The 26,938-nt window shown below is 41.9% G+C and overlaps 1 protein-coding gene across 1 annotated transcript; it reads right to left on the reverse strand.

Annotated features, from left to right (window-relative positions):
• Positions 1–21,343: 21,343 nt before the first annotated feature.
• LOC147420892 (receptor-like protein 18) lies at positions 21,344–26,535 on the reverse strand. The gene is made up of 4 exons (XM_086504360.1): positions 25,558–26,535; positions 22,378–23,309; positions 22,002–22,120; positions 21,344–21,905 (listed from the first exon to the last, which is right to left on the reverse strand). The coding sequence occupies exons 1-4, from the start codon at positions 26,465–26,467 to the stop codon at positions 21,764–21,766; spliced, it is 2,103 nt and encodes a 700-aa protein (XP_086360486.1). The 5' UTR covers positions 26,468–26,535; the 3' UTR covers positions 21,344–21,763.
• Between the last annotated feature and the right edge of the window lie 403 nt (positions 26,536–26,938).

The raw sequence follows: 26,938 nt of genomic DNA on the forward strand, positions 1-26,938 counted from the left end.
CATGTCTGTGTATTCCCCTCTGAAAAGAATGCAGTCATTAGGACAAGCGTGGATAGAATTGTAATCCATCCCCAAGTTTCGCAAAATCTTTCTTGCTTCATCTCGGGAATCTGGCATCACATTGTCAGCTGGTAGTATGTGCTCTTTCAGCAATCTACACAACATAAAAATATGATACAGTCGTGTAAAAATCTATCAGATCATTATACATTTAGAGTTCTATTAAAGTAAACTAACTGTAATAGATCACCTGAAAAGCGTTGTGACGCTAGTGTCACTCCATCCAAACTTTGCCTGCATGTTGAGAAGAACCAGGAGTGCTTTCAATCTAGACATACGTGCTCCATTATACAATGACGTATCGGCTTCACTTTTCATATCATCATAGATAAGCCTTTCTGAATCCATGATCGTCTCGATCATTTCATCAATCTCGGGCTCAAACATTGCCTCGTTGGGAATGTGCTCTACATGATCATCCCCCGAGCTGTCAGAGGCTACATCTTGTGGCCTCACATATGCTGCTTGACCAAAGCGCCTGCGAACACGTCTATTGGGTTGCAAGATTGCTGCTTGTTGGCCAGCGTCAGAGTCCGACGAGTTATAATTGGCAACAACTCGATCTATAATAGATGGATCGAACTCGCCAAATTCGCGAACGTGCTGCAAAGAAACACGTCTTGTCCATCGCACAGCATGCTTGCATTGATTACAAGGACATAAGACCCTCGTTGAGAGATAGGTGTTTCGGTTGGACGGTCCCACATCCTCGTCGCTACTCATAATGAGGATAAAAAACTTATAACCTGGACAACAAATTTAATATTCTATTGGCATTCTTCGTCTTATCTCTCTCTCTCTCTCTCTCTCTCTCTCTCTCTCTCTCTCTCTCTCTCTCTCTCTCTCTTTACCTCACATTCTCTAGTCATGTCCAATCCCCGCACACCTCGGTCTAGAGGTGCACGGAGATCAGAACCACCGGGTTATAATCTCGTCTTTATTGGTCAATACCTATATTTGTGGGTACAAGAAATCTACACACCCACATCTACATGATACTGCATGTAGTGGACAAAATCCCTTTGCCTCTTCTCTAGCTGTAGCACTTCACTTCATCTTAACATCTTTTCACAGTAGATCTTTTCACTGTTCGTCTAACTCTACACCCTAAACCGTAAGTAATTCTTGCGTGGACTCGATCTAACGTAAATAAGCGTAAATCTAAATAAGCGTAAATCTAAATAAACGTAAATCTAACTAAAAATAAAGCTAAATCTAATTTAACGTAAGTCTAATGACTAGAGGTTGTCTAGATGGTCATTGTGTCGGGGATGTATTGACTCTTGCCGCCCTGAAGATCCACCTTCTTCCCTATCTTCTGAAGACATTTCACCAGTACTTTTGGATCGACGGAGCCCACCATGAGTGAAGGCAGCAATACCCTATATTCCATTGAGGGCTTTCTTCACCCGCTTCATGCAGGCATCGTAGTCTATGGAGACCTAAATCTAATCTAATATAACGTAAATCTAAATCTAGCTTAAATAAACGTAAATCTAGTTAAAAATAAACCTAAATCTAATTTAATGTAAGTCTACATATAACCTAATCTTTAACGTCTTTTAAGATAGTTTCCTACGACGTTATAACTCTCTTCTTCTTGTGTGTGTGCGCGTGTGTGGATGTGTGTGCCAATAAAAAGAGATAAATGGTATAACCTTTCTATCACCCATGCCAAGTATGATAGATTGATTATGCCATTTCCCTCTTGAATAATAGGTCTTCAGTTCAACTCCTCGTCGGCTAGATCTTTAGGTCTTTTAATTTTAATTAGTTTCCTACGACGTTAAATTAGTTTCTCTCTCTTTCTCTCTCAATGTGTGTGCATTTTTTTGGATCGTATGCATGTTTTCTCTCTCTTTTCCTCTCTCAATGTGTGCGTTTTTTGTTTATGCATGTTCTCTCTTTCTTTTCCTCTCTCAATGCGTGCGTTTTTTGTTTATGCATGCTCTCTCCCTCTTTTTCGCTCTCAATGTGTGTGTGCATTCTTTGTTTATGTATGTGTGTGTGCGTTTTTGTTTTTGTTTGTACTCTCTCTCTCTCTCTCTCTCTCTCTCTCTCTCTCTCTCTCTCTCTCTCTCTCTCTCTCTCTCTCAAAAACACTATGTGTGTGTGTATGTGTGTGTGTGTGAGAGAGAGAGAGGGAGAGAGAAAGAGGGGAAGGGAACATGAGAATGAGGAGAGGGAAGGAGCATACCTGGCTCTCCTTCCTCTCCTCATGTGTGTATGTGTGTGTGTGTGTGGAGAAGAAAAAGAGAGAGAGAGAGAGAGAGAGAGAGAGAGAGTGAGGGAGAGCGTTACCTGCTCCTTGCTTGAGGGCGCCGAAAAACTCAGATCTGAGATCTGAGTTTTTGGGCGCGCTCGGTTATTTTTTTACCCCAGCCGGCGTCGCTATGAGCGTCGCCTATAAGCGTCGCTGTGTGAGCGTCGCTAATATGAAGAGCCTCTTGTAGTGGAAGTGGTTGCATTGCTGTTACCACCCTTTCTTTGAGCAACAATAAAAGCCTGTTCAACTGCACGTTGTCTAATAGTGTTTTTCTGGAAAGTGACTCTTGCAACATCAATGTGCATTATGCATTACACTAGACAACTTCACGATTAACTTTTCTTGGGTCATAAGTCTCTACGTTCTAGCAAAAGTCTGGTAAGAATCTGGTAAGGCATCAAGAATAGTCTGCACAAGGAAACTGTCTGAAATGACTTCACCTGTAGAAATAAGTTTCTCATTAATATCGTTGACACCAACAAGGAAAGTGTCCATATGATCTTCCTCATGCATAATCTTCGAGTCCAGCTGTTTACGCAGTAATGTAATTTTTGCCTCATTGCGGCTTGCATAAAGTCCAACCAGAATATCCCAAGCCTATTTTGCAGGTTTTGTTGGACGAATTTGAGGAGTATTGGTGTGCTTCACAAACAACGCAATCAACACATGAGCATGCGCATCCTTTACATCCCAACGAGCTTGTTCTACCGTAGGCAAAACAACTCTAACAACAGCAGCATGACCCGCAACATCCTCAACATTGCCTACATCCTCAGAACCAGGACATACATCAATGCGCTGCACAATATTCCAGATTCAATTTGACACAAGAACATGTTGCATCATGTAAAGCCCACATAGGGTAATTATCCCCATCCAATCTGTCCTCAGTAGCAAACATGTTGAACACGTCTGTGTTGTTGTCGGCCATTGCGAATGCGTGCACTTGATGTGAAAACTGCTCGAAAAGGGGAGAAATGAAGCAAAAAATTTTCCACAACATGACAAAATAGCATGTGCAGCACTGCTTATAGTGGAAACGGACGCCGACACGAGCCCGAATCAAAAATCTGAGCAGACTAAGCTCTATGCGCTTACCCAAAATTTTTGTCGATCTGCGAACACTCACCAAAGCTCACAAAAATTGGAGAAAGTGAGTAGACGTGTGTTGCAGCTGCTGGCGACTAAGCTCGAGAGGACGAAACCTGCTTTAATACCAATTGTTGGAATTAGGGTTATAGATAAATGCACACAGCTTGGAGAAAATGACGGAAGCTCAAGGCACACAACTGAGAGTGTATTACTTAGTGTGCAATGGAAAGATAGATAGCCCTAGAATGAATGGGCATATATACAATGCACAAGGGAAAAAACCTCCTAAAGAGGGAAAAAATGCCCGACGGTCCTAAGTGATGTGTGTGTACATGTGGTAACAGAAATTCTCCCGATTTTTAGGTTAAAAATTGTAGCTTTTATTGGTATTCACACTAAAAACTTATGAAAATTTCTCGAATTTCATCAAGGGAAGCTCAAAATCTAACTGGTATTTTACAATGTCGTCCGGTTAAAGAGAGAGAGAGAGAGAGGGGGGGGGGGGGGGGGGGGGAGAGAGAGAGAGAGAGAGAGAGAGAGAGAGAGAGAGAGAGAGAAGAAGAAGAAGAAGAAATTTTAAGGTCGTGGGAAACTATCCCAAGAGGTCTCAAAGATCTATCTGACGAGAGTTGAATTACCTACTATATTTGCTGCAGCAGCTTTTTGCCATGGCCCGCAAGAGAGACAAAGATGAGCCTCACATACCAGAATGAAACAAAGCTACACTAATAATATTCTTGGTGCTGTTGCTCGTGAAATTTCCTTCATGCAAACTCCCAAGAATGTCATCGAACTGTGTAAGCAAAGCAAGGATGCTACTTAAAAAGGCAATGTCAAGGATCCCGAGGCTGCTCGTAAGGCCGCTCGGGTGGCTGCTCCTAGATTTGCAAATACAAGGTCTGTGGAATGTCTACAAGAATTCAAGGAGTGAACTCCCAAAGCGTTGGGCTTGGCTACGAAATCAATCTCTAAGACATTTGAGGTTATCAATGGGACACTCTTTGGGAAGGTTGATAAGTACAATAGGTGATGTTGTGGTGATCTTTTCACATACATAGTGTTCCTTAATACTTGTATATATTTTTCTTTGGTTTTTAGGAAACTGATAATAATCCATGTTTTGTGCTTGCCCAACGAGGTATGTTACATAGCCTCTTTTTGGGCATGTTGATCGTATGCAGCTTCAATGTTGTGTCGACATGCCTCTAGGTTTTCTCTAAGAGTTATTAAAACTTCCAAAAGAAGGCTTTTTGTTTAGAGAGAGAGAGAGAGAGAGAGAGAGAGAGAGAGAGGGCCATTTGCAGCAAAGTGTAATCGTCACCGATTGTCTTTGCTTCTCTCTTGGGATTGATGAGAGTAATCTTTGGAGCACAATGATGATGACTTAGTAAACTATTACTAATCACATCATATTATTCCTAGACTCTCGGAGTGGTCACGATTTGCTTCTTAAAAACTGTGTATTGAAGCGTGCAAGGCTTTTATGTAAAGCACTAGAGACTGATATGGAGGTTGTGATCTTTGCTGCCAAAATGCAAGTTAGTAAAGGATTATGGTCTCACAAATGGGAAGTGTGTGCATTTGGTTGTGAAAGTTTCTAAATAATAGGTAGTGACAATCAAAACAGCTAGTGGCAAGAAGCGTACTTTTAGAATTGATAGAATGAACAACATTCAAGACTTGAAACATAGGTTATTAATAAAAGAAGCTAGATTTGCAGCTGACAAGCAACAATTGATGCTAAAAGGTCAGAATCTCAAAGGATGACATGCTAATTGAGTAATTTTCTATGGGGAAGTGTACTTATTTTTTAAGCAACACTGTAAAGGTAATAAGTCATGCTATTGGGGATGACGTAAGAGGTATTAGAAGTTTCTCAAAAGTGAGGGGCAAACAATTTAATGTTGCACAAAAAAATGAGGACTCTTGGCTTCCATCAAGCAAAGTACAAGCAAAATTTGAGAATCTATACCTGACAAAAAGTGGTGATAATGTTGGCATCTTCTCAAAATATAGCATATTGTTAGTGGTGTAGATCTCATGAAGCGTGTTAAAATTGGTCTAGAAGGGGGACATGCTTCTATTTTAGCTCGTTACAGGGGTCTTGAGATGTATATTTTATGCAAGATGAATTTGAGTCTTCTATTGTTGGGGATTTCAGACCAGTGGGACAAGAAACCTATGGCTGTAAATAAGTAAGATTGACTTAGGCAAAGAAGGACAAATAGTTGGTCCAAGGGAGTTGGTCATGACAAGGTTGCATTCTGAGGAGCATCACTCCATTTACGGGGTGTGTACCATGGAAAGCATGGTCCATGTTTGCTTGCTCTTCTATCTTTAATTGCCATGCAAAGTTACGCTGGGGTATTTTTCATGCAGTGGTCTTACGAGGAATAGAAGGGGAAGAAGCGCAAATGAAGAAGACTAGGAAGAAGAATCCCTACTTGATAGTGATAGTCACAGAGTGGGAGACGATTATGAACCAAGTGATTTGTATGAAAAATAATACATATTCATGCATCAATGGATTACATCACTCATCTCTAAGACCCTCACTTCAGTACAGATTCTTTGCCTACAACGGGCATTCTCGAACGTGTGCATCAACTAAGTTAGACTTACAAGGGATGGATTAATAGATGAAGAGATGGTTGGAGATGAGGAACAAATAGGTGAGTACAAAAAATGGCAAAGAGAGGGAGCATGAGAGGAAGATGGAGTTTTATATTGCATCTCTTGGTGTAGAAGCCAATTGTGTAGATTTGTTGATGTGAATATTATCCGCTTCAATTTTTCTACCTTATGATGAACACTTGGTGTTGACAGAAAGAGAAAAAAGAAGTAGCAAGTGTGTACGTGTGTGCGTGTGTGATATATATACATATATACATACATATATATATATACACACACACATATATACATACATACATATATACTTACATACATACATACATACATACATATATATATATATATATATATTATATATATATATATATATATATATATATATATATATATATATATATATATATATATATATATATATATATATATACATACACACACACACACACACACACACACTTATCTAGCTCACAAGTCATTGGCTAACCCCTGACAGCCTCCCTCTCTGATGTGCTAACCTAGAGCTGCTACTCCAACTCATCTGCCAAAAATAGGTATGGTTTAAATACCTTTGTGGTCGAGTAACTCTGTCACCTAAAAACTACCTACCTTATTTAAAGCTAGGTAACCCCCTCCTAATCTATTATTAGCTCGCATTCCGACTAACCTCTACGGCATCATTATTACTAGCACGAGCGGTAGACATGTATTTCCCTCTTACGAGGAGTGTCAAAACATAAACACACATGCTCGTACACACAAACCTATGCGCTTCTCTTGCATATAGTGCTTCTTGGAATTTATCTTGCCACAATACTTCTCCCTGGCTTGATAAACCCTAGAACCCTAAGGGAATACCCCTCACAGCTGGTCTCTTTTGGATTAGCTTGAACTAATTTGAACTGGCGGTGGACTTGCATGAGACAACTCACATAATGTGAGGGTTCATAATGAAGTCAACCACTATAGGTATGGGTGCATAAAAATAACCCCTCTATTTCTGGAATTGAGGGGTGCTTATTAGTCTACATCACCACACGCCCTTCTTGCTTGGTACTTCCCCGCGAGCTAACACTGGCGAATGCGACCACACACCCAGGATCTCTCTCTCTCTCTCTCTCTCTCTCTCTCTCTCTCTCTCTCTCTCTCTCTCTCTCTCTCTCTGTCACACACACACACACACACACACACACATAGAGACCACTTGCGTGGAGCTCTCCTGCAATGTTTCTCAAGCATAGGCACTTTTTACGATACACAGGTGAGCTCACATACATCTCTCTCTCTCTCTCTCTCTCTCTCTCTCTCTCTCTCTCTCTCTCTCTCTCTCTCTCTCTCTCTCTCTCTCTCTCTCTCTCTCTCTCTCTCTCTCTCTCTCTCTCTCACACACACACACACACACACACACACTCAAACCCTGCGCAGTTTCATGAGGGCATGCAATTTTGTCGATACCCCGGTGAATCTCCCTCTTCTCCTATAGTTTTGCTGCGGTGTTCTGCTCGTGATAGACAAACAATGTCTCTTTGGTTGCATAGCCTGGAACCCTATACAATGAAGCTCACATGCCCATGATGGTTTCAACAATCTGTCACATAGTATAGCAGCAGGGTTCTCGTGTTGATTCCTTCCCCATGTTGGCCTTCATCGCCACGCAAACTCATACAATAAAACCTTCTCCGAAAGAACTGATGGTTCTCATCCAAGAAGACTCCCCATACACTATGGGTATTCGGAATCTCCGCTACTACAAATCAGGTAGGTGTTGTCGCACCTACTTAGTACTTATCTTTTCCATGCTTGATTGAGTTAAGGTGCGATTGTACATAAGTTTTTATTTTTAGGGGATATGCTCTTACATAGTGCTTCAAACAGAGTATTGCAAAGATAAACTTTCAGTCAGAATAAGGCATATGAATACTTGATAAAATATATGGAGTTGACCCTGTCCTCACTTGAAATCAACTTGGTTATATTCAGTACATAGGCCTGAATGATGCTCAAAGTCGATTTGTACGTCTGGTATTAAACACATTGTGAGGTCCTTTATCCTAAGTTCAGTAATGCTTACTAAACTAATCTAGCTTGACACTATTAATCTCGAACTTAGTCCGTAGTTAGATTATCTTAAAACAATTTTTTTTGCTCATGATTTTGCGAAAGTGTACAAGGTTTTTTGGTTTTCACAACTAATCAGTTGAACTTAATGACAAATATGGTTTTTATTTCTCATGTTATGCAATTCATATAGAGTTCGGATGGTTTATCAGACTTATCATTTGACCTAAATGCAACAAGGTTGGATTAAACTAAAATAAAAGACACTCTTTGTCTGAGGAAATGATTGTCACTATCTGTTGCATACAACCTCATGTGAGGGTCTCGTGGGAGATGGCATTGACTCGTCTTTTTTGAAATGACTGAGCATAAACAAAGGAAATGCTGCCGAAATTTTTGCATACATAGTTCCGATTTGCCATACCCTGGTGCTTTGCTTGCATATAATATCAGATGGTTTCTTTGGGAATGTTTCTCGAAAAACGTCCACTAAACACAGAAGTCCTAATCTTATACTAGAGATTGGGCTGGCGGTAGTATCCTTTTGCATAATCAGTGTCTTGAGTTGATAATTGACACTTTAGTGGTGCTGATATATTGTGGCATACCTGTGACTGAGCGATTTTGACATGATCGCAATTGCACCTACTCAGTATATTTTGGGTTTTTGATAAGTAACAAGTTCTTAAAAGGTATGTCGGAAAGAAAAACATTTGAAACCTGCAAGTTGTAGTGTCCATTTCCGGGTTTTGTACTTAACATAATTTGAAGTTTCTGGATTTTCTATTCACTAATGTGAGTTTGCCTGAGTTGATGGATCGGAGTTGGGGATCCATTGGCCCTGATATCTACCTAGATTGCTAACTACATTAGTCATTTGGTTACTGGAAGTCGACACTAAAGTGTATGTATCGGATTATGTTTGGGGTTTGGCACTCAGAGTTGCAATACGGAAATGGGGTGACCTGATTGGTCTAAATTACCCTTTAGACTTGGAGTTAATCAATTTTAGGCATTGGTTTTTTTATCACAGAGATAATTGCTTGCTCTCGGAACTTGGCAAAAGTAATAATAAATGTATGGATGGGGAAAGACTATCATTAGCATAAACATACTTATGCCTCGGGTAAAGATCTTCGAGGAAGTGGTAATGACCGGAAATTTTGAAATACTGTTTGTATGTAAATAATGTGCTGTCCAACTTAAAACATCCACCTAGCAAAATGGCTTTAAAGACATGTACTTCTATCTTTGTATGCAGGAAATCACTTCTGATGAAGATAAGTATATAGTGGTGACTTCACAATTACAAAGTACTTTTTGATGCTCTTGGATAAGTACATAATTTTTAATACAAATGTTTTACTTTGAAGTTTGTTCAAATTAAAAGAGCCTTAATCCTCAAGTGGGGGTCTCGGAAGAGATGGTAGTAGACTGGACTTTTGAAAATTGATCCAATTTACAAAGGAGATGTTGTCCAATTTTTTCTAGAATTAAAAGATGTAAACATTAACATATATAAATGGCTCAAACTTGATATTAGATCTTTGTTATGGTGGTAGTTTGTGTTGTAATTTTTTGACACCAATAACAAGGGGAGGGAATTGTTGACACCTGTCTTCTCAAGTAATGCTAGTTCTGACAGGCTTGTGTTTCTTGGATGGTGGCAGGTAAGAGATTCTTTCCTTGGGATTACAACGAAAACTGCAGAAGTAACGGAAGATCGTCCAATTTACCAGCTAATGTACCAGCTGGATCCTTCTTCGTGTAGATGTGGTGGAAGATCATCCCGAACCATGAGCACATAAGATACAATGCTAAGATATTATATTGTAATAATCAAAGATCAAATTTCTGATCTAAATGATTGTATTATCCATTAGATACAGAAAGTTGTATTGGTGTATATGAAATGATTTATGATATTTTGTTTTAAAACATTGTTATTTAATATATTATTTAATACAATTATCTAAGTATGGTTCAATTATGAGAAGATTTTTCATACTTAAACACACACACACACACACACATATATATATATATATATACATACATATATATGCATATATATATATATATATATATATATATATATACATATATATACATACATACATATATACATACATATACATGCATGCATGCATACATACATACATATATATATGTGTACGTATGTGTGTGTGTGTGTGTGTGTGTATATGTGTGTATATATATATATATATATGGAGAGAGAGAGAGAGAGAGAGAGATGATGATGTGTGGGAATCATGTATTATTGGGGTTATGTTCACATTTTTAGAACTAGATTCACATAATATGACTTCCAAATCTGGTAATAAACTCCCTCTCCCTTTTACTCCTTCAATTGCAATCTTGCATTTTTTTGCGTGGTTTGCAAGTGATATTGAAAAGCTCATTATTATCAAGGGATGTACAAGATGGGGTGACAAAATTTATGAATACACAAAGAAAATAGTTTCAGCTTGCCCATCGTTCTGTTAAGAAAGTGAAATCACTTTTAAGGCTTTGATTTCTTTTGAAGTTGAGTGGAAAATAAAGGTGAAAGTAAAACAACTTTGTTTCTTGGGTTATATTGGCAAATGAGCTTAGTTTACAAAAGTTCTAACAAATGATGTTCATTTGCTTTCTATTTTCGTCATCATGAAGGAGAGATATCCATAAGATGGAATATAGAGGAAATTGTCATGATAGAGATGTAAGGAGATGCTCCGTTGGACCCAACTCAAACCCTAATATGTGTGTAAGAGAGAGTACAAAAAGGGAGGGGGGGGGGGGGGGGGGGGGGATTGCACAAGCTTTGGCAATGGTTTCTATATGGTTCAAATAATTGCATCCAATGGTCCATAGCACCTTTCTTGGTGGGCCATCCATCTTTATTTTAATGGTTTATAGCTCCTTTGCCATTTTGGTTCTCCTATCATTACTCAAATGGAGAAACTTATTGATGCATAGGAGAAAGATCATATACATAGTGGAGCATCACCATAGTGGGAGCATTAAGAATACATATTTGAAATTTTTCCACTTTGGAGAGGACGATCATGTCATGACTCACAAGAGCAGAGGCCATGCTTTTATAATTAGCCACGGCAACACGCACGTCACATACTAGTATATCATAGGTCACCTCCAGGAGGCCTAGTGGTGATATTAGTATAGATATCAACAGTCAAAAATCTTTCTTTTATTTCATAAATGATGACAATTATTTTAAAAAACTCAATGCCATTGTACACCTCTGTCTCTCCCTCTCGTGCTCTCTCCATTGCTTGAAAAATGCCATTTTTTAAAGACTTAAATTTCCAGCAAAAACTATTTTGATGATCAAGATTTATGCAAAAATACAGCTATGATAGTAGAATTTGTAAATGCAATGATCTTGAATTTTAAGGTCCAATGAAAGTATAACCATGATTTTTGGCTTTCTAAAAGAAGCTTAAGAAAAGAAGAGAGTTAGAGTGACACTTTCGACCCCGCAAAATGGTAAGGAGAGATTATAGGCAAGGGCACTCTGTTTAGGCACCTAGGTGCTCCACTTGGGGTTGGGATTATGGATAAACAAAGATTCATTTGGCTCTTGACCAAAGTTAACAACAAAATGAGAAGATGGAAGTTTTTACTCCTCCCTTTTCATAGTAGAATCACGGGGATCAATGCTTTCATGATAACGTACATTTTCTTTGTAATGTTGTTGCTAAAAATGAGCAAATCCAACTGAAAAGGATTCTTGACGCCTATCAAGAGGTTTTTATGGAAAGGCTACATGAAAGCCACAAACCCTTGCCAATGGGGGAGATGGGAATGGGTAGCAAGACCTAAGAATCAAGGTGGAATCGGTATTATTGACCCCATGGTGCATGTCGAAGCTGCATTTGCCGAACTTGTTGTCTCTTTGACGAACAGAAACATGAGAGGGCTATTATGGCATGGGATATGATAAACAATGCAAATCTTGCCTCAAAAAGGGGTATATGGAAGATGGCCACTGTGTCTAACAAGATTTCAACACCTGGTTGGACATCCCTCAAGCTTGGTGGTTGCACATGGGAACTAGCACATAAGTGTAATAAAACAGCCTCAACTCTGGAATGGGGAGATAAGTTCTAATACTTTAAGGATTCCTCCCGCAATTGGTCCCCCGATGAACAACAAAGGAATCTCTAAACTTTTGCATCTTTGGGATGACAGAAGCTTTTGCTGGAAGGATGTGGAGTTCATAGCAATGCAACATAAATTGGGGATATACAAAAGGCTTCTGATTAGTAGACTCTTGAAAGTGTTGACATCCTCTGTTCCTTCTGCTTGCAGATCATAAATAGATTTGAGAGCTTGGCATTGGTTGAAAGAAAACTTGGGTATCTATAATGTGCCGGTGTACAAAGAGGATTGGTTTGCCCCACTCAAAAGAATCTGGAAGAAGAACTAGTCAGAAGAACGTTGGCAAAAGAGGGTTACTACCGTCTGGGAGATTGAAGGGTTGGATTACATAAAAGTATTCTTCTAGAAGGTGTTCTGGGAGCCTTGCCCACTGGGATCAAGGTGCTCGCTAGAGGGTTCGGTTCTGAAATTTGCTATGGTTGCAGGTCAGCCTTGGAAGACCCCCTTCATCTATTTGACAAATGTCCTACTTCACGAGGACTAGCCGTTAGGGTTTGCAAGTGGGTACGAAGGACTTGGAAGATCATCTTTTTTATGGATGATCTGATCCTCATAGGGGGTGGAGCACTTGTTGAAATGTTATTATGTTTAGTTTGTAAATTGATGGGTCTTTTCATTTCACAAACTCGGATTCATTAATGAAAATCTATCGGTATTCACTTCTTCTTGCTTTCAGTGAAACTCAGCCTTCGACTCTGGTCCCCATCACCATTGCTGCCCCTCCCTGCGCGGACCCTTCCCCTGCTATGACAATGGAGACCCACCATGCCCTTGGACTCAGAGAAACCCAAAGCGAACTTCCCGTCGTCGCTACAACAATGAAGCACCCCACCCCTCCATTCATCACGTTCAGCAACCGTTCATGCAGTTCGCATGGCAGGATGTATTTTGAGCTGCTTGCAGGTCTGTAAAGGTTGCACCATAGCTGATGTGGAGCTCATTGATTCGTGATTTCTCTAAGCGTCGCAGGTCAGCAATATGTCACCTCAACCACTTGCACGAACGGCCGTCGCCATGTGCACAAAGCAACAGTCGGTCTGAGCCCGTTCATGGTGCCAACGATCGCATCACAAACGTTTCATGTGCGCGTTACATCTCCCCCTTCACCCACACCTGGTACCTCTCTCTCTCTCTCTCCCCTTGCACGTAGACTCCCTCCTTTTCCCCCCTCAAACCAAACGAGCATCTCCCGAGATTCCAGCTAACAAATGCTTGCAAAATTGATGGATCTTTCACTTCACAACCTCATATAATAAATTTCATTTAATTTTATTAACCTTCATGTTGTTCATTTTCAACCAGAAATTTTCACTAAAAATTGGGATGTGTTGCGGGAGCTTAGTGCTCGCATATCCTGATTTATAGTGTATATTCCGTGGTTGAAAATAAAAAATTCCAAATTTTAAATGCATTGGGCCTTGATTTTTACTGTAAAAACTTGGGAATTTAGTTATAAATACTAGCTAGACTTTGGTGAAAATCCATGTTGTCGTCTAACTACACTTCCCTTGAGCATTGGTTTGGACATGTGAGGGGGAGTGATCATTTCACTCTCTATTTAAGTTCTAAATGATAGTTTAAACAATTTTGGAAGTTGTTCAAAGGAGCCAGTTTGATTGGTTGAGTACTCATCCACTGTGTCCGGGGTCATGGGAATGAGTGTGGCCAACGACCTTGGCTAGGCTTGGTAACGCTCATGGACAATTTGTGACACCTCGCACAAGAAAGTATGCTAAAAAGAACAAATTTGGCATCAATTCTGTCCACATAATATGTATTAGCACTGAAAATAACATGCATGTGTATTTTGTCCGTATAAGCTTGAAAAATTGAGATGTCTCGAATATAACGTTCTATAGGGATGGCTTTAATAATTTTGCATATGCTGCCATTCAAATCCTTGACCAAAAAATTGTTAAAGGCATTGCAATATGCGCCTCAATTAGGCTTATCTCAATCTTTGTACAGTGCACAACAAGTTTTTTTGGACCGCATAGGCCTCAGGCGTGGTTGAAGCATTCGACTTCCGTGACTCAAGCCATGGGTTCGAATGCGATTGAGTGATGTCCGAAGGTGCATTTGTAGCTTGCGAACAAGCATGCCCGTACTTCACAAAAAGAAAAAGAATCATGTTGTAAAATAATTGTGTATGTAGAATTAGTCCAGATTGCAAAACAAAAAACAAGTGAAAGGGTCACGGTGGCTTTCTCAAACAATAAGAAAGTGATCATTAGGTTGACTTCAATTGGAATTAGTGTTCGAGAAAGGATTGCCTCAACTTAGCTTGAGCCAGTTGAAAATAAAGACTAGCCGGTTGCAAACCATGGTAAAGGGAAGAAAAACCAGTGAAATATGTGAGAAAATATTTCTCAAAATCATGAAAATTTTAAAGTTTTGCTAGTATTTTAGGTTTGTTTCTTTGTGAGGAGGAAAACTCAGTCGATGTCCGCTCAATAAATGAGACCTTCCCGAATATTGACTAGAGTCTAGAATTAAGTTATAGCTTGCAAGAAAAGTCAAGACATGTGAGGCTGTGAAATGAAATAACAAGTGATAAAATCACGAGGCCTGCCAAAAACAAGATGCACCTAAGAACACCACCAATTTAGGCATGAAAAAACGCCTTGATTATGTTGATTTTATGTAGTAAGTCAATTTCTTTTTTGAGACCCTCCGAGTCATCCTCCTCTATATTCCCAGACCCCTACCCCACCAAAAACCCCAAGCTCTACCATCGACTCTCGCAAAGCACACCAGAGAGAGAGAGAGAGAGAGAGAGAGAGAGAGAGAGAGAGAGAGAGAGAGAGAGAGAGAGAGACCTGTGCCAGCAACACCAGTGCCTCCCCCGCCTTCTACATCAGCCTCATGTGCCTGTTGTCCCCGTCCACCCTCTCCTTCATCAGAGCAAATGACATTTGCATCACTCCAACCGTCTACCCGTTCTTTGCAAGTCTTGAGTCTAGAGTCTATAGACTCTCTCACTCTCTCTCTCTCTCTCTCTCTCTCTCTCTCTCATGGAGTAGGGTTTGGAGGTTCAGGATCATCCTATCTCTCTCTCGCTTTACCCTTGGAATATGGATTAGGGTTTGGAGGTTCAAGATCATGATAGGATGAGTGGGATTGTGACCGGGTGAGAAAATCAAGAGCAGAAAGGGCTACAGGAAGGTGTTCTTCTCTCTCTAGATCTCTCTCTCTCTCTCTCTCTCTCTCTCTCTCTCTCTCTCTCTCTCTCTGCGCTTGCTATTGCGCATAGTAGGTATCTAAAGGAGCTACTTTGCAAGCACAAGATGGTGAAGCATGGGCTTGTGACGTAGATACAATATCGCAACTCTTCCCATGCCCTCTTCGCTGGTGACTTGTCTTCTTTAGTCTGTAGCCACTAAAGTAGTTAATGGTGAAGAAAGAAGTTGGGGCGGGGGACTTCACGATGGAGGTGTGAGTGGCTTTGAGGGTTGTACGTTACTGAGATTGACACTTGATTAATGTTGATGAGTTTTTGGATGGAAAATTTGGTGAATGGGTGAGTTTTTCAATCTCAGAGCCACGGATTCAATTGAAAAGCTGGGTGAACGGGTGCAACTAGCATTAAAAAAGTAAGCAATTGGGTAAACAAGTGCAATTGAGTAGATGGACGAGCAAAAAGAGAGAGAGAGAGAGAGAGAGAGAGAGAGAGAGAGATCCATCATCAAGCAAAGAGGGCGAGTAGGGGAAAGAGAGAGAGGCACACCTCATCATGATGAGAGAGAGGGAGAGAAAGAAAGCGAAGGAACCCATCATTAAGCGATGTGATCACTAACTCCATGCACCAATCACAAAAATAAAATAAAAAGGAAAAATTACCAAGATACCCCTCTAATTTGTGGAAATTCCCAAAATACCCCTCAAATTTCAAAAATTTCCAAAATACCCTTGTATCTATTTTGGTTGGATTGTTCAAGATTCTGTAATTTTTATTCCTTTTTGACAATTGAGATCCATTTTGCGTGCTAAGCACGTAATTTGTCACAGATTAGCTCGCAAAAAAGGCAATTATGTCTAAAGATAATGAAGCAATTCATCTCCATAGCCTACATAATCAAGTCAGATTTCGATTTCGGGTTTAGCATCTTATATTAATAAGCAATGAGTCTTCTTTATGAAAAGCTACAAAAGTTTTTTAATCTTTGGAGAAATTTAATTTCACAACCAAGGGTATTTTGAGAATTTTGGAAAAATTGAAGGGCATTTTGGGAATTTATGACATGATATGGGGGTATTCTGGGAATTATTGAAATTTAAGGGGTATTTTGGGAATTCCACAAATTAGAGGGGTATTTTGGTAATTTTCCCTAAATAGAAAGGAGGGATTCCGCCCCCGTCGAGGCGGAAGCTTATGCAACCGGTCAGTGTGTTCTGTAGCCCCGACGACTGTGTGTGTGTGTGTGTGTGTGTGTGTGAGAGAGAGAGAGAGAGAGAGAGAGAGAGAGAGAGGTTACCGGCGCTCTCTCGGGCCCTAGGCAGCCAGTGCCGCAGCGCATCGTCTCTCTCTCTCTCTCTCTCGGACCCTGGGAGTCCACACTACAGAGCAAGAAAGAGCACAAACTTAAGAGGGCAGCCCATGTAGGCTGTTGCACATGCAGGCGCTGGATTGGCAAAAAGGTTCGAAAGCAAGAAAAAGGAGCTGAAAAGCCGATAAAGCAAGCTGCAGAGGGCGAAGAGGGAGATGAGCGCATTTTCAAGGCCTTTGATTTGAGCCCTGTTTCTGAGCAAGAACTGGAGCAATATCAAGCGCACATCGATGAGCACAGTGACGTGGATCGGAGATGGAGGTTGTGGCATTCATGAGAAAAAGGCAGGGTGCGGGGAAGGTGATGATGTTGATGATGAAGAGAGCAGCTAGCTAGCTAGCGTTATGAGACAGATGGTTGAGGTGGTAGCGGTTGAAGAGCATGCAACTCTTCAATATAAAATAGGCCAACATGCAAGAGGCTGGAGGCGCTGCAGGAGGCTTGGTGGTTTTACCGCCTGCTGGTGGAGCTTCGACGTTGCCTTCTTGGTTGGAACAGGAGCCGCTTCGATGTTGCATATCAGTGCGAGAAGTAAACTTGAAAAAGAAATAATAAATGAGTATTCAGCCACAAAAAGCATGAGACATTTACGGCGAGAAATACGGCGAGAAATATGCAGCAAAGACATGGTTATGACTACTAGTGTGGCCGCTTCGCCGCCTCTCTCTCTCTCTCTCTCTCTCTCTCTCTCTCTCTCTCTCTCTCTCTCTCTCTCCCCGCCTGCGCGCATCCCGCTGTCTCAGTTTGGCTCAGACGCCAATGCCGCGAGGGCGCCGGATGAAGCAAACACTGACGCGTGGCGGGGGGGGGGGGGGGGGGGGGGGGGGTGTGGGGCTCGTTTATATATAACACGGGGTCCAACTCGAGGGATCGACGATGGGGGACTCATTTTCGGCGTGACGGGCGTTTTTAGACCATTGGATCAACGTAGAGGGGGGGGGGGGGGGGGGGGGGGGGCTAGAATTAGATAGCGCCAGGTGCGCATTGCATCCAATCGAACGCACTAGGTGAGCTGGATAGGGAGCGCGAGTGTGAAGGGGTAGGTTGTGGGTTCAAGGCTGGACGGGAGCGCCCTTTTTTTATCCACCGTAGATCCCGTCAACAGTGGATGAATCCGTGACCGTAGATCCCTCGAGTTGGAGCGTGTCACTTATAAACGCAGGGGGGGGGGGGGGGGGGGGGGGGGGGGTTCCCTCCCCCTTTATCTGTAGTATAGATATAGATGACCCTGTGAGCTACATCTAGGTAGGTCTCCTAGGTTAGGGAGTCTCTTGAAATGCTATTGGTTGGCTCACTGTGTGCATCGATATAAAAAAAGGATTGTATATCTATTTCCCCTCAAGCAAAAATTTCAAAGTATTTACACAATCCGCCAAATTCGCGAACGTGCTGTAAAGAAACACGTCTTGTCCATCGCACAGCATGCTTGCATTGATTACAAGGACATAAGACCCTCGTTGAGAGATAGGTGTTTCGGTTGGACGGTCCCACATCCTCGTCACTACTCATAATGAGGATAAAAATCTTATAACCTAGACAACAAATTTAATATTCTATTGGCATTCTTCGTCTTATCTCTCTCTCTCTCTCTCTCTCTCTCTCTCTCTCTCTCTCTACCTCACATTCTCTAGTCATGTCCATACTTAATTGAGCCTCACTCCCAGAGCTCTCCCAATGTCCCTATCCACAATAATGAGGATGCCATTGTACCACTCTAATCTCTCTCCATAAAATATTAGCTTCTTTTCCACTTCTTGCTTTATTTTGCTCAAAGCATCCAAGTAATGCTCTTCCTTATTGTTTTTGACTTCCTCCAGAAGAGGGCATTCTTATTCAAGTCATTTAATCCGGTTGATGCAGCCAAAGTTGATTGGTGCTATGAAGAGGGAAAAGGAGGGATATGTGTGTTTATATGTGCAGGCTAAGGTGCTAAAGTGAATCTGAAGATCTAAGGGAGGCAATGGTATCTAGCAATCAAGGATTTAATATTTACGTAATTACAACAAATTTTGTGTGATCATAAGGTATTATTGACACATTTACATGATTACACTAAACATGATCACAAAAAATCCGGTTAAGGGCTATCGACCAAATCTTATCGACAAAACTATATGTGAGTATATACAAAGAGTTAATGATGAGTGAGTTAGGCGGGCGGCCGGCCATATCCGTATAAGAGGCCACTTGGGCTTTAGTCCCAACAACCTCCCACTTAAAGTCAAATGTGGCACTTTAAGTAACTGTAAATCTATGAACATAAATGTACAAATCTCTACATGGCTGCCATCTATCCAATGCCCAATAACTCACGACAATGCACAAAGCCCTCTCCTGGAAGTCCCTTTGTGAGTAGATCAACAGGATTGTCCTTGGTGTGGATCTTCAGCAATTGTATCTGCTTGTCTTCAAGTACTTCCCTAATGAAGTGATATTTCACATCAATATGCTTAGTCTTCGAATGGTCCTATTCATACATTCTGCAACTCCATTTTGTGAAGGATTGTATTGTGCAGTAAGTTCCCGCTTTATCCCCTTTGCTTCACAAAAGTCTTAAAAAGCTTTGGAAACGTACTCTCCACCATTGTCAGTTCTCAAGCACTTCAACTTCTGACCACTCTGATTTTCCACAAGCTGCAAGAATGTCTTAAAGACCTTGAGCACCTCATCCTTGTGCTTCAAGAAGTAAACCCATACTTTGCAAGAATAGTAATTTATGAATTTACAAAAGTACACTGCTCCCCCTAGTGACAAACTAGGCATTGGTCAGCATAGATCACTATGCACAAGAGCTAACCGTTCGTCCCTACCATTCCTTTTTTATTTGTGTGGTTCTTGTGTTTGCTTACCATAAACACAATGCTCACAAAACTTGAAATCTTGAAATGAAAAGCAAGGCAAATAACCATAATGAGAAAGTATTTCCATTCCTCTTTCCCAGCCTACGATGCCACAATGACACACTTGGCTGCTCAATCACATTACTTACATGGTTTTTAACCTCTGAAAAATGTAAAGTGTACAGAGTTCCTGACTTTCTTCCGTGTGCTATAGTCATCGAACCTTTGGAGATCTTCCAAGTGTTGTTCCCAAAAGCTGTCACAGAACCCGCATCATCCAACTTCCCTGTACTGATCAAGCTCTTTCAGATTGCTGGAACATGTCTGACATTCTTGAGCCATAAACAAGAGCCATTCTGAAACTTCAATTGAACATCTCCCACTCCAAGTATATCACAAACTTGCTCATTGCCAAGTCTGACATAATCTTTAGTAGCCACATATGATGTAAACCACTCTTTGTGCGGAGAAACATGTAAAGATGCCCCTGAGTCAATAATCCAATCACTCATAGCATGTCCATCCTCTGCAGTCAAGAAAACAGAATCAAGATTGCTTGTGAGGAAGATGTCACCAGCTGCTATACCAGAATCACTGACTGAACCAGATCCTGTGACATTCACCTCTTCAATCTTCACTGAACTCTTCTTTTCATTTTGCTCAGAACTCTTTGTTTTGCCTTATTCTTGTTTCCACTTCGTACAGTTTCTCTTCATGTGACCCTTCTTGCCACAATGGTAGCATTCCATGTCATTCTTTGACTTTGAGTCACGGACTTACTTCGGTTTTGTGCCTTCTTACCCTTCTTCTCTTTAAACTGTTGTCTCCCTCGAACGACCAAAGCACTATTGCCTTTGCCTTTGTCAATGTTCTTCCTGTTCACTTCCTCTGTGAGCAAGTTGTCTTCTATATTGGCACTTGTAAGACCTTCTGGCGCGACATAATTACTTAACGTTGTACGGAAAGTATCCCAACTGTCTGGCAAAGTGATTAAGAGAAACATAGCCTTCACTGAATCTGGAAAGACTATCTCCTGTGCTGTTAACTGGTTGAAAATTGTGTGAAATTCATTGAGATGATTTGACATGGTTGTCCCTTCCTTCATCTTCTAATCCACCAATTTATTGAGCCAGTAAATCTGAGAAGCAGCACTTTGTTTCTCGTACATACCACATAGCTTTTTCCATACGCCATACGCTGTAGTCTCTTCTGCTACGTTGAAGTAAACATTTTCTGTCAGTATCAGCATGATTGTGGAACAACCTAAGTCGTCAAGCTCTTCCCACTCATCTTCAGCCATACCTTCTGGTCTCTCCCCTTTGAGCTTCAGTGGCTTCACTTGTTTTTTCTGCACCAAAACCTGCCAAATCTGCTTCTTCCAGAATGGAAAGTTTGTGCCATCCAGCTTCTTTACTATGTGTATGTGTGTGTGTGTGTGTGTGTGTGTGTGTGTGTGTGTGAGAGAGAGAGAGAGAGAGAGAGAGAGAGAAACTAAAACTCAACTTTAGAAGATAGACCCATGAAATTTATGTTTTTATCGATTTTGTATACGTAGTAATTAATACCTTATATAAGTATGTAGTCTTCTCAAGTATCCAACTAGCACATATGGCAATGTATATCCAACCATTGTAGTATTAAACAATATTTGGGAAAGCCCATGACTACCAGTCAATATTTTGGGGTAGGGTGTGACGGAGTTAAGAAGACACGAAAGGGGTGTCTTCACCTGAGCAAGCCTTAATATAGGAGATCTTATGAAAAGAAAGGAGAAGAAGAGAGATTTCAACATCATAGGAATAATCGGGCAAGAGACCTCAAAGATCTATCCGCCGATGCATGATGAGAGTGATCCTTGCTTTGCATCGAATCGAAACACCCAATAGATTTTTTTCGCTACACTTGTGGAGCTTACCAACAACACTTAAGGGCATGGTTAATGACAGATGGCCAAGCAATGTAATTCATGGAGGAGAAGTACATATACAATTCATAAGATTATATATGCCCACGGTTCGATTTTCCAAAACATACTCGAACCAATTTTGTAAACTCGAACCAAGGCATGTCCAAGTTTACTAAGATTAAGAGAGCTCATGGTACCCAGCAAATGGTGGATTCAAGTCTTGCAGGGCATCCGAATTTACTATGTTAGCTACTTGGAGATCATAAACGTCGAGTCGAGATACGTGCTTTAGGGAAATTCTTATGGTATATAATTCCAACCTTTTAATCACCATAGCGGCTGAAAACACTCATGAGAGCCCAATTCCTCAGCATGACCTTGCCAACCTGCGTCGAGGTCGAACGAAAAAGAGATACCAGATTGCCAAACCGAGGCCGAGGGCATACCCTATGCCAAAGCCCTCTAGCGCCATTATATCTTGCACCTTGGCCATGAAGCTCTCACCGGACTCGGTAGTATAAGCAACAGTTGCTTCCTGATGATCATTCAGAACAGGGCATTGGTCAGGAAATGGGAAGCCACACAAGCCCTTGTTGCCAGCTACAACTCAGGACTGGGTAATCAATGTGGACATTTGACCATTCCTACAAGAATCTGGTATGGCTCCCTCCAGCTGGTTCATGGACAGATTCACGGCCTCAAGAGAGGTGAGTGAGCATAGCTCTGATGGAATACTTCCATTCAACCTATTGTTAGAAAGATCCAACGACTCCAGGTTTAATTTCTTGAGACCTGTCCCAAAGTGTTTGGAATGGGGCCCGTCAACAAGTTATGCGAAAGAGTGAGGATGTGGAGTCCCTTGAGGCTCCCAATTTGAGGAGGTATGGGACCTTGCAGCCGGTTTCTTGACAAATCCAAGCAAGCTATTACAGAGAGAGTGTAGGAATCCTTCAATACCTGCTCCGAGCCCTTCATTGGGATAGTTAGCTCAATGTCGTAGTTGTCATAGCCACTATCTGCGGTTCCCATTGATGGTTTACTTGCATTAGCCATGCCATGGAGCTCATGCAAATTGCTCGGAATGGACCCCGAGAGGCAGTTATCGGCCATCATCAACACCTGCAACAGTGTCAAGTTTTGCACTAGTGATGGCGGAATAGAACCATGAAACTTGTTGTTGCTAAGCACCAAGATCTTGAGGGATGGGAAGCTTGAGCCTGTTAGCCAATCCGGAATTGTATCGTTGAGGCCATTGTAACTCAGATCCAAGACCTCCAAGGACCGACAATGTCGCATTCCATCAGGAAGTGGACCATTAATTTTGTTGTTGTGCAAGATCAAGTAAGTGAGATCTGTGAAGTTAGCAAGTGCTGGGGGGATTTGTGAAGTTAGCAAGTTTTGGGCAACATTCAAGTATTTCACTGATATGCTGACAATAAGGGGTAGTGTTCCACTAAGGCTATTGTTGAAGATATTTAGGTAGGACAACATGGTACAGTTTACAAATAGATGAGTCACATCACCAAACAATTCATTGCTGGATAAGTCTACATATCCCAGGTTGCAATCTTGCCAAGCTTCATCCGAAACACTGATCAACTTATTATTGGCTAGCGAAAGGATTCTCAAGTTTTCATGAATAACTTGCGCTGGTAAGATGCCTGTGAAGCTGTTGTCTGAGAGATCCAAGATTACAAGCTGTGACAAGTTGGCCGGAAAAGGTCCTGACAAGTTGTTGACAAACAAACGCGGAGAGTTATGACAAGTAATTGGCAAAGCAGTCTCACAGAAAGCAGTTTCAAAAAACTCTGAAAAATCTTAAATATTGACTTCTCTTAAATGGAGCATTCAAATTAAAGAGAAAAAATATCAATCTTGGTACTACCTAACTCTATTTTTCATGAGGAATATGATGCAATTTTTACATTTCAAATCTAACAAAATTTGTGAATTCTTCCAAAATTATGATTTTCTTTTTTGAAAGTTTGTTACATGAGAAATCAAGTTTGGCAAGGTGGTGATGACATGGTGCACAATTATTTGTAGCACTGATAGCTAACTATGAGCGGATTCACATGAGCGGGGGTTCTATCCCTATCGTACCTCAGCAGTTTTGGCATAGAGTTGTAAAATGCAACGGGCAAGAGCAACACCATTTGAGGAGGGTGGCGGTAGAACACATCGTTTCTCAACTTTGCCAACTTCGGTAGAGTTGAGTTTGAAAGGCAGCGTTGGCTGTCGTTTGCAGACAAGGGGTTCAACCCTGGCCGTGCAGACGAGTCCTATGCCCAAAACATGGTCATGTGCGGCGTAACTATGAGTGGATTCACAAAGGTTAGAGTTGAACCCAACCAACCAACTCTGCTGCGGATTCACATGGACTTGAGTTGAGGGGTAGCATTGAACAAAGACTTCACTTTTTCCACTCTGTAGAAAACAGCAGAGTTGCTCTTTCAAGTCCTCGCTAACCGGCATCGCAATGAGTAGGGGTCCACCTCACATTGAGGGGGGCACACACAGAGAGATAGACACAACAATTGATGTCCTCTCTCTCTCTCTCTCTCTCTCTCTCTCTCAAACATTCATTCACAATTCAAAGGCTGCAAACGGTTGCCACCTTGCCAAGTGGAAACTTCCAGCTTTGTGCGAATACTCTCCTCAGCTTGACAGTATTGCTATCGAGAGTTGGACAGCAGTAGTGAGGGCAGGGTCAATACCCCTGCATGCGGATGCACCCTATGCCGATTTTGGCATAGTTGCACAACTATGCCTGGAAGCACCCTTGAATGAAACTGATCATTAGTAGATTTTGTTGCATAAGAACCATAGCTTTGTCCTTTTCAGCTATGTGGACGTAGCTCCAGCTTTGTATTGGCAACCTGTACTCTCTCTCTCTCTCTCTCTCTCTCTCTCTCTCCATGGGATGTTACAACTATGTCACCTACATGTGCTTATTGCCAAGATACCACTTAACCTCACGTCATTCCGACACATGGTGCAATTTTCTTTGCAGAATCAACATACACACAATCCAATTACTAACAAGAGCAGATCTGCATGAACGGGGGATGTACAACCCCTGCCTCTTGTTGGAAAACTTGATGTATGTTGCATAAAGCAAAAAGCTCGAGTTCCAAGCGTTGTTTGTGAACTCAGCCGATTTGCCTCAGGCTTTGTTTGCTAATGCAAAGAGGTAGGGGTAGAACGCTGCCCATGTGAAACTATCCTAAGTAAGCTCTGTTTGACCATGCCTTAAGCCCAGAATGTAAGCAGGTCCAACTGAGATAGGGATGACAAATTGCCTATGCTTGCTGGAATTTCCCCGGACAAAGAATTGAAATGGAGAGTCAACGTACAAAGGGATGGCAGGTTGCCTATGCTTGCAGGAATCACTCCTGACAACTTGTTCCCAGAGAGACTTAGGTGAGCCAGAGCCGGGAGCTTGAGGAGAGAGTGGGGTACGACTCCATATATTGAATTCCAACTTAGATTGAGATACGTCAAGTAAGTGCAATTGGCAAGAAGTCCTTCATAAAGGGTCTCACTGATTTCATTTCCAGAGATGTCAAGGCTCTCTAAGTGTAGGAGGGTGTCCAATCCCGCTGGGAACTTACGGAGGACGCAATCAGATGCAATGACCTCCCTCATGAGTGGGCATCCTTGTAGAGAAGGCAGCTCTGACAGATTGAAATTAGAAGACACGTTAAAGCTCTCTAAGAGTGGGAGGCTGCCGGCCAGGGGGGGGGAGCTGCTCGAGGGCACAGCCAAAAGCATCCAGAGATCTTAGCAGAGGGTACCCTGCCAGATCAGGCAGCTCTCGCAGATTGAAATTATAAGACACGTCAAGGCTCTCCAAGAGAGGTAGGTCCCAAAAGCAAGCCGGGAAGCTGTGAGCTGACGTTCTTGTTAAAGAGAGTGCCTTGAGGTGAGACACGATCTCTCGATCCAGGCAGAAAGGGACCGAACCATTACCAGAATTATTAGCTGGGAGACGAATATCCCCATCCAAAGAAAGGTACTCCAAAGCTTTCCACTTGCATTCCCAACCCGAACCATCCAGCTGCTCCTCCGGCCACTGCACAAAGAAATTATTGCGGAAACCCAAAGCCAAGTGCTTGAGTTGGGATAAGCTCCCAAGGCTCTGCCTGGGTATGAGACCGTCCAGCGACCAACCAGAGAGATCCAGGTATGCCAGGTTCTGCAGGTTGCCCAACTGCAGGGGGATAAGCTGAGCTACTGCCCCTGAGGATATGGAAGCATCCGGGTAAGCGAGGTCAAGGTACTCGATGGCATCGCCGGGCAGGGAGCTGAATAGACTGGAAAGGTTGAGCTCCAATGAATAGCAAGAGCTAAGATTGAGGTACCTGAGCTTGGGCAGGAAGGGAAAATGAGGGAGGTTCCCAGAGGAGAAGCAGGTGCCTTGCAGGTCCAGAATTTCCAGGGACTCCAAGCTTGCAAGAGAGGCAGGTAGTTGCCCACATGCGGCCGGTGTGCAATCATAATAATCAGCTGGATTGCACGATGTGTCATTATAAGGGAGCTGGAGGGCGACCACTCTGCGGGTTGTGGCATCACATCTGACACCCTGCCACTCACAACAATCTGCAACGTCCCCACGATCCCACTTTAACCACGCATCCCGCTGCCCTTCTTCTAGGTTGCCCTCATCATCGTAGGACTGAGTTGCGGCCGTCTCTAGAGCAAGAAGGGCCGATCTGTCTTCTGGATGACATGAATGCATATTGGCCGTTGCTGCCAAACGAGACAGAAACAGAGAGCTAGTTACAAGAAGAAGAAGAAGAAGAAGAAGAAGGTGCAATGCAGGCGATGATCTGAGTAGAAGCTGATCATAAGAAGTGCGCCTCATCCCCACACACTGCATCTTGTTGCTCTAAAGTCTGTAGGGATCTGTGAAAGAGCAAGCATCGTGTTTATTTAGATGCAGTCTAAAGCAATCGAGGGCTGGCTGATAGGGACCTTTAGGCATTCGGACAGGAAAGACAACCATTATCACTGGTTTTATCTAAACTTTAATTGGAAAATTATGTGGGCATACATTTTCCACAATATAATCTATCTATTTTTCATTTCCTCTAATAAGGGCACGTCCCCATGGGTAGGGTTTAACTAAATGTGAAGTAATTGGTGTAAACCCAAAGTGAACTCGGTGTAAACTACGATCGCGGGCATATCGTAACTACTTAATACGATGCTACTTTTTCTCTTGCATAACAAAATGCGTACCTTAATTAGCATAGTGGTAAGACATTCGCTTCGTGACTGGAAGATTATGAGGTCAAACCCGCCTAATCCATACTTTCCTTCCAAATGGATCGGACGGTCCATGATCAAC

Source organism: Adiantum capillus-veneris, chromosome 28 (genome assembly GCF_014529385.1).
Source record: "Adiantum capillus-veneris isolate H3 chromosome 28, ASM1452938v2, whole genome shotgun sequence".
In the NCBI taxonomy this organism is placed as follows: Eukaryota; Viridiplantae; Streptophyta; class Polypodiopsida; order Polypodiales; family Pteridaceae; genus Adiantum; species Adiantum capillus-veneris.

Excerpts from the sequence above, each read along its gene's own strand:
- LOC147420892 (XM_086504360.1), bottom strand. The coding sequence starts at position 26,467 with ATGCAGTGTGTGGGGATGAGGCGCACTTCTTATGATCAGCTTCTACTC. Across the intron at positions 22,121-22,377 it reads TTCCAAACACTTTGGGACAG|GAAGCAACTGTTGCTTATAC; the intron begins GTCTCAAGAAAT and ends AATGATCATCAG. Across the intron at positions 21,906-22,001 it reads GGCCTCGGTTTGGCAATCTG|GTTGGAATTATATACCATAA; the intron begins GTATCTCTTTTT and ends GGTGATTAAAAG.